This window comes from Rhinolophus sinicus, chromosome 14 (assembly GCF_057876585.1).
Source record: "Rhinolophus sinicus isolate RSI-liver-muscle chromosome 14, RSI-T2T, whole genome shotgun sequence".
Classification (NCBI taxonomy): Eukaryota; Metazoa; Chordata; class Mammalia; order Chiroptera; family Rhinolophidae; genus Rhinolophus; species Rhinolophus sinicus.
This window is the reverse complement of record NC_142514.1, coordinates 83,533,641-83,542,143: the sequence shown is the minus strand read 5'-3', so window position 1 is coordinate 83,542,143 and position 8,503 is coordinate 83,533,641. Positions and strand designations below refer to the sequence as shown.

The 8,503-nt window shown below is 43.7% G+C and overlaps 1 protein-coding gene across 1 annotated transcript; it reads left to right on the top strand.

Moving 5' to 3' along the window:
* Nucleotides 1-920: 920 nt before the first annotated feature.
* On the top strand, nt 921-7,894 carry EDN1 (endothelin 1). The gene is made up of 5 exons (XM_019742956.3): nt 921-1,381; nt 2,924-3,095; nt 4,545-4,703; nt 5,077-5,190; nt 6,660-7,894. The coding sequence occupies exons 1-5, from the start codon at nt 1,318-1,320 to the stop codon at nt 6,760-6,762; spliced, it is 612 nt and encodes a 203-aa protein (XP_019598515.3). The 5' UTR covers nt 921-1,317; the 3' UTR covers nt 6,763-7,894.
* The last annotated feature ends 609 nt before the right edge of the window (nt 7,895-8,503 follow it).

The following is an 8,503-nucleotide window of genomic DNA, read 5'->3' as shown; positions in this document are numbered from 1 at the left end:
ATTCAACTAACCCTGTACAAGAACACCCTTTGTCCTAAACGAAGAAAGCAAAGCATGAACCCCAGAAAATATGTCCCTGTGTAGGGGACATCCCCCTATCTTATGTTAGGAGCTATTCCTCGCCCTTTGTCAGATCCCACCTCAGGTTGCATTTCCTTCGTTTGGAAGCCAAGGCCTTTACGTTTTGTCCTCAGAAAACATCAGCCCCTGTAGCTCTTGGTCGCCCCCTGGCGTTCCTCTCCCGCTATTTCTTAAGATTGGTGCTATTGAACCTGGGGCGTTCTGGGCAGGGGAAGAGGGTGGACACAGAAAAATCCCTGGGGAGGGGGGTTCTAATCAGTCATACTGAAAGGATTGGGTATGTGCCTGAAAGGGCTCTAATTTTTCTTTTTTAATAAACTTCATTTCCTTGCTTTTCTCTCACCGATCTTTCTCACCGTGGAAGCAAAAAACTTCAGCAAAAAAAAACTTAGGGGAGGGGGCTTGGAATAAGGGGAAAGTACGTTAATCTGCCAAAATAATTTGACCCCGAGTAGGGGAGAGTGAAGAGGGGGAACATTCTCTTGTTTGATCAACACTGAGAAATCGGAGAGACATAAAAGGAAAATGAACAACAATTAAAAAAAAAAAAAATCCCCGCACACAATACAATCTATTTAAACTGTAGCTCATACTTTTCATACCAATGGTATGACTTTTCTGGAGTCCCTGTTCTGATTCTTGAACTCTGGGGCTGGCAACTTGCAAAGGGGAAGCAGACTCCAGCGCCGCACGGGCAGGTTTACCAAAGGTCTCCAATGGGTATTTTCTTTTTCTTAGCCCTGCCCCTGAATTGTCAGACGGCGGGCGTCTGCCTCTGAAGTTAGCAGTGATTTCCTTTAGAGCCCGGCCTTATCTCCGGCTGCACGTTGCCTGTTGGTGACTAATAACACAATAACATTGTCTGGGGCTGGAATAAAGTTGGAGCTGTTTACCCCCACTCTATAGGGGTTCAATATAAAAAGCCGGCGGAGAGCTGTCCAAGTCAGACGCGCTTCTGCATCTGCGCTGGGGCAAGTGCTGCGAGGGTCCTCGGGTCTCCGCTGGTGTCCCCGCAAGCCACCCGCCGCGCGCGTCTGCAGACCGCTCCCACTGCCTTCTCTCCTGGCAGAAACTTCTTTTTCTCCCCATTAAGGAGCACTTAGACTGAAGGATCGCTTTGAGATCAGAGTAACCAGAAGCGCTTGTAGGGAACTGCAGCTGTATTTCTTCGTGTGTGTTTTTTTTTTTCCCTTCGGGTTTAGTTTGCAGCGGAGGAATTTTGATCCCTTTTACAGAATGGATTATTTCCCCATGATTTTCTCTCTGCTGTTTGTGGCTTTCCAAGGAGCTCCAGAAACAGGTAGGCACGTTGACTTGTAAATATCTGAATGTTAATGTCTTCGTATCCACTTTAATGCTTTTCTTGCTTCTGTTTTTCCCCTTCTTTTTACTACTGCAGCTCAGATATCAAGTGTCTGGGAATTATCGCTCAAAGCTACTTAAGTTTTCTACTGGGAAAAAATTCCTCTATTGAATACAATGGCTCCTATAGCATTAAAATAACATTGTCGTTAGTGCATACAGTATTTCCTCGGCTTTTAACAATACAACTCAAGAAACGTAAAGGCAAGATTAATGTAGCCAAATGTATATTTGCAATATATGTGTTCATACAGGTAATAGGACATATAAGAATGCATATCTCATTCAAATACCGTTTTAATAATGTGTTAATGTGTAAAATATTTAAACATTTCAGCTCGAAGCCAAGGAATTTTATTCAAGTCATCCAAGCGATATATGAGCAGTAAAATCACCTGCAGAACAGTCTGTTGAATCACCCCCTCAGGCGGTTTCAGGGGGAAGCAGATGTTTTCTTTAAAAATTTGTCATTATTGACTTTAGGTTTCTTTTGGCAGATTTTTGGCACCCAAAACAGTGTGAGCTCTATTTTCAGTTTTATTCACCTGTCCTGGGAGGGGAGCTGGGCTAAATCTTGGCTGCTTAAGGATTTAGATAGGACATGTGCATCTGCCCAGGTCCCCCTTCTAGGGTCAATGCACTGTTTTTGTCTTTTCGTGACCCTGACTAAAGAGAAAGGATGTCAAGGGAATGAAAATGCTGGAATGTGTCTGATCATTTGAAATGTACAAAATTGGGCAGATAAGCTGCTTGGCTAACTTGCCTGTGCTGCAGCGGGTGGGGGAGGAGGTGGCCCCACGCATGCCAGGCTGTGCCGGCCGGGGTTCTGAATTCTACACCCACAGAACCTTGCCTAGGTGCCCTGCGCTGCTGCTCAGCTTCACCTTAGCTCAGTGGTTTCTGTGGAGCTGACCTCCTGGAATGAATATTGTAAAGCTGATTTCTCTTCTTTCCTTCCAATGATCTCCTTAAAGTTTTTGACCTCCGCCTAATTTCAACGGGTATATATTATCTGGGCTACTCCCTGCCCTACACACGGCGTAAAGGGGGTGCTCCCCTCACGGGAAGGGCACACTGCATAGGGAGGTGGCTGCCAACCTAGGAGGAAGCAGTGTGATTTACTTAATTTTAGATTTTTGGTCATTGGCCAATTTTAAGCCGCTGACGGTTCTGCTGTCTTACTAAGTTCCATGCCAAAGCCAACCCAGATTTCTAGCAGGCCGCCTGGAAGGCTGCTGTTCCAGGCGGTTGTTCCCCCTACGCTTGTATAATCTCTCTGAAGGTGGATGAGGCAGTAGAGGTAAAGGTGAAGCCCGGTTAAGGAGGGAAAAAAGTAAAGAGCCCTTTTCCTCTGTGTCGCTTGCTGAAGGCAGGTTGTGCGCTTCGTCCGCTTTTACCTGCTCTGCTAGATCCGGCGTCAGTCTCGTGATGCAGCATCTCCGAGGAGACCACCCCGCTGACCTGCTCTTTCTCTCCGCAGCCGTCTTGGGCGCCGAGCTCAGCACCGGGGCGGACGGCGGAGGGGAGAAGCCGTCTCCCAGTGCACCCTGGAGGCCCCGCCGCCGCTCCAAGCGCTGCTCCTGCTCTTCCTTGATGGATAAAGAGTGTGTCTACTTCTGCCATCTGGACATTATCTGGGTCAACACTCCCGAGTGAGTCTCTAGAGGGCATCGTCACTCTAGTCATCTCTTTGCTCTGGCGTCACCAGAGAATGGACCTTAGTCACTCTAGCTCCTTTTCGGGGAAGCTCCTGGTTTGGATGCTGAAGGTAGCATTTCTGACAACATGGAAGTGTCTCATTGGGTGGGGACAGTGCCCCTCCATTCCTGAAAAGAACAGGGTAACTTGCTTCTTAGCAACACAGGAGAGGGGCTTCTGAGAGCTGTAGCTTAGACCTCACAGGACAGGACAGATGGAAAGAGCTGCTGGCTGGCAGGAGGCTGCCACCCATTTCTGAGGAGAAGCTAAGAGTGGGGCGTTGGGGGAATGTTTTCTCAGTGGGATCTGTCTGGGTTTAGGGACTGAGGTGCCGACATCACATGGCTTCTCATGGGAAGGTAGAGACTTAGGAGGGAGAAGCGATTATAGAGATTTATAATCCAATCCCTCATTTTACTTGTAGAAAATCTAAGACCCAAAATGTTGAAGTCACTTGCGCAGCAATGAGTTAGTTTGTGACTGCACTAGACCTAGAACCTGGGTGCTCTGGCCCCTCTGGACTTTCCCCTTAGAAAAGCTCATTTCAAGACATGATAGAAACATGGCCTGTAGATTTCTCTTCTGTGTCTAGAATGAGGAAGGCACTTTCTCCCCCTTCATCCTGGAAGCTAGAACACCCATCAGCATCACAAACAAAAACATGTTTATTGTGCCTACAGTGTCCCAGTACGGTGAGGGATGACCAAAATCCAAACAAAATCAAATCAAACCAAACCCAGCCCACTATTAGCCTAATACTTAGTAAGGTGATTCTCCCAAGGGGCGGACTTTATTTCTTAGGTGAGAATCAAATCGGGCACATTGGAAATTACTGGGAGCATCCTGGCAAAGAGTCCTTCTATAGTCATATCACCAGATTGCCCGAGATGTTCAAACCTGGGCGTAGTATGTCTCCTTCTGCCCCCTCAGGGGCACGTCCAGCATTATCATGTGACTTGAATTGAAAATAGGTTTTCAAAATCTTGTCAATCATGGTTTTGAATGGTTTTGAAATCCCCCTTTTCCTTCCTCCCATAGTTGTTAACTAAATAGAATGTTAGACGAGGAAGAAAATATGAAACAGATACCAAAGCAGAGATGTCATAATTTTGGACAAAAAACAATGCAGCTTGTGTCGAGAAGAAATTAAACGTTGTTAAGAGTTGGAATTCAGTGGAATTTCATTGAATTAAAAAAACTGGTTTCTCCTGGTTGGGTAGACACACTCAGGGCCCTTTACAGGCATGTGACCCTGACATGCCATACTTCATTCCCCTAAATTTCTCTACCAAACACCACGTGGTGAGCTCCTTGTGCCCAACTGGAATGAGTTTGCCCTACAGAATGCATCATTTTGACTATAAATTATGCTAATATGTCTTGTTCCTCTCTTTTGATAATAGGCACATTGTTCCATATGGACTTGGAAGCCCTTCTAGGTCCAAGCGATCCTTAAAGGATTTATTTCCTACAAAAGCAACAGACCAGAGGAATAGATGCCAGTGTGCCAGCCAAAAAGACAAGAAGTGCTGGAATTTTTGCCAAGCAGGAAAAGAACTCAGGTGAGTAAAAACCTTTGCTTTTGAACAGTTTTATGGCCTTGTGACCATCTTTCTATGATAATGCTGCAAATCAGAAGCACAAGCTTCCAGTTATAGAATAAATAAGCCACAGGGATGTAGTGGACAACACAGGGAATGTGTCAATAATATCATAACCTCGCACTGTGGCACATGGATACTAGACTTATTGTGGTGATCACATTGTAAGGTGTATAAATGTTGAATCACTATGTCGTACACCTGAAACTAAAATAATATTGTACGTCAACTATAGTCTAATAATTTTTTTTTTTTAAAGAGAGATTAACAGAGGCATTGAGAGCAACTGAAGATACCATTGCTGAAATGTTTTTCTCTACGTGTATTTTAACAGGGACCAAGACACTATGGAGAAAGGCCGGAATGACCGTAAGAAAGGAAAAGACTGTTCCCAGCTTGGAAAGAAGTGTATTCATCAGCAGCTGGTGAAAGGAAGGAAAATAAGAAGGTAAGAGGCTCCTAAGGGCAGCTAGTCCCTGTCACCAGTGCTAATGGTCTGCTCTGCAAGTCATTCTTTCTTTGATGGGTTAGAAAGGCTTAGAAGACAAAGGGGATCTTCATATTCTATAGATTAAAAGGAGCAAAGGAATCCCTCTCAAATACTTTTTTTGAAGGCCCCGAATGCAGACTGCTGCCCACTTTCATGATCCTTAGCATTCCCCCCCTCAGTAAAAAGGTAGATTTTCCAAACAAAATACATCTAGACACACCTTGGTCTTTTGGTAATGTCCAGCCTTAGCCTCTGAGTCAAATGTATTTACTGCTTTCCCATGTCAGGGAAAGGTCTTTTTTTTTTTTTTTTTTTTTTTTTAATCAAAGTGTCATGTATGATCAAGTTCTTCAAAAAGTAGCAGTTATTCAAATGGCCAAAGGGAAAATAAAGTCATTAGGTAGGGTTGGTGAGAGTTAGAACATGCTGTTTTTTGGGTTTATTTATTTACTTAAATAAGGAAAGGCATTTGGTGGAGAGCCAGTGCCATTCCAAAAAGCTCTCTTGTTTTCTAGTCCGTCGTGAGCAGGGGCCAAAAAGGGTCTGGATTAGTTAACGTCATAGGGTTACTTTGAGCAGCTCCGCAACGAGGACCCTTCCAAATCCTAAACATTGTAGAATTCACAACCGGAATGGAGGAAACCTTTTAGATCTGTCACATGGTCTACGCTTCCCTCTCATGGTCTGTGGGAACTTTTCCTAGAAATCCAGTAGCAAGAAGTTCTAGAATCCAAATGTTCTGGGCACAGGTCTGGCCTTTTTGAACTGCTTCTCAGTCGTGACCTACTCAAGTGTGACACATCCCCAGCTGTGTGTGGCTTCATACTTATCATTGCTGTTTCCGTGTTCATGATCTCGGGCCATACTGATGCTCCCCCAGATCCAAGATTAACACAAACCACAGTTTCTGAACTGACTTGAAAATTTGTTTTTGTTAGTTTCTATTATATCATCTACTATATCAATGTTACAGTTCTTCCCTCTTTCGTTATCCTGCAAAAACAAAGCATTAAACCTGCAAGAAAAAGGTTTTTCTAATTGCCATTTGCTTAGGACCTCTGTGTACACCTCTCTTTATTTCTTTCCTACTAAGGGTGGTGATGGGTGGGATGGGGCCAAAGAAGAAAAGAGAGTATCTCTAGTTTACCTTAAAATTGGACTTTAAAGTTGTACTTAATGCCCAATTCCCTTTAGATAGGACCATATCACCCTTCATCCCTGCTCCCCCCACGCCATTCTAGGCATAAAAGGCAGGCTTTATTTTCACTTGTGGTTAGCAAAGGGTAGTACATTGTTGTGGTTGGTGGTGAAAGTTCAGAAACCAGATTTAGATTTGTTTGTGCCAAATTCTAATTTTAGATGTTTCTTTTGCCCAGGAATGATTTTATTTTAAATAATATTTGTTTTCTCTTGTCTTGTTTTAATAGGTTGGAGGCCGTCAGCAACAGCATCAAAACATCTTTTCATATTGCCAAGCTGAAAGCTGAACTCTACAGAAAGAAGAAAGTGACCCACAACCGAACACACTGATTACAGAACCGCCCTGTCTGAAGTAATCTCCTCCACGGAGAGGGCCATGCCGAGCGGCTGAATCTGCACTCTCTCCACACTGGCTGGGATCACAGCAAAAGCATCCCTCCTGCTTAGACCATTTCTTGTTCCAGACTGGCAAGGAACCAGCGTCCTCCTTCCAAACATTCTAATACCGGTTAAGGAGTCCCCTAACCCGTCTTCATTTGCTTCCATCAGTGGTAATGGCTTTTGTCTCTCTTTAGGGCTGACAGTGGACCGCTTAGAGAACGCAGAGAGACACAAGGACTTGCAAATTATGGTGGCATCCTCCACAGGGAGGAGAGGAGACTCCACCTGCGGGTGGGGTTCCTGAAGAGGGTCTGAAGGGAGTGTTTGCGTCGCACTCAGGCGCCTGGCACATTTCAGGGAGAAACTGCAAAATCCACATAAAGATTTTCTAAGGAATGCACAAATTGAAAACACACTCAAGTAAAAAAAAAAAAAAAAAAAAGACTTTTTAAAACAATTCATGGAATGCAAAACTGAAAGAAACTGTTACTACTGTCAATTGGGATGTGTTTCCTAAATATGAGTCTACCTCACACGTGTTGCACTCTGACAGAAGTATTTCCCCAGCTTTAATTATTGCCTCCCAAACTCTTCCCTGTCCTGCTACCCCCTCCTCGGAAACCTCCATACTCAATCCTAGCCTCGTAGAATTCTGGTCTAATGTGTCAGGAGTAGATATAACATTTTCATGATAATCTACTAGCTCTGATCCATAAGAAAAAAAGGTCATTGAATCAGGAGATTCCCTTACCTTCATTTTTGGAAACACAATGGTATAGGGTTGTTTATGAAAGACATCAAAGAGTAAACATTGGTTATGCTTTAAAGCAGTCAAATTATTTTCCTTTATGTAACTGGCAAATGGAAGAGGTTGGATTAAATTTTGATGTACTTATATTTTTATAGATATTTATATTCAAACAATTTATTCCTTATATTTACCATGTTAAATATATATCTGGGCAGGCCATATTGGTCTATGTATTTTTTAAAATGTATTTCTGAATGAAATTGAGAAAATGTTTTGTTTTGCCTGTCAAGGTAATGACTTTAGAAAATAAATAATTTTTTCCCTACTGTACTGATTTTGAATCCTTTCCGAAATTCCTAAGAAGTGGGCCAACGCAGTAAGAATTATGAAGGGGAACAATTCCTAGAAAGGTGACAGTTAGAAGGAAAATAGTTCTAGCTGATTAAAAAAAGAATTTGATCTATATCTTAAAAGTTACCTTTAGACTGCATTGAGGTAAAAAACAAAACAAAACCCAGCTTTAACCTCTCTTTCTTTCCCTGCCCAGCAGCCTTCTGTTTCCCCTTCACCTGAAAACTCTCCAGGGATTTCATCCATTAGCTTTGCTGAGGCTATTAGACAGGCTCCAACAGTTTAAGCTGATGGTGTGGTGAGAGGTGCTTTCTCCATATTAATGGGCTGAAGGAAGTAACGGCAAGGCAACCTCTCCAAATGTGCCCAATTATACACCGTTCCACACCAGAGTAGCTTGGAGAAAATGGCCTGCTCAGAGCAAATTAGGGACCCCCAGTGGCCTTTCCTTGGCTCAGATGAAGACTTCTGTTTATTCAGGAACACTGAGCACCTTTGCTCCTTTATGGTAGCCCAGGACTGGACACATGCCCGTGATCACAGCACCGCTCTCCTGTCCACTTTGGCTTGGCTGACCTTGCCAAACCA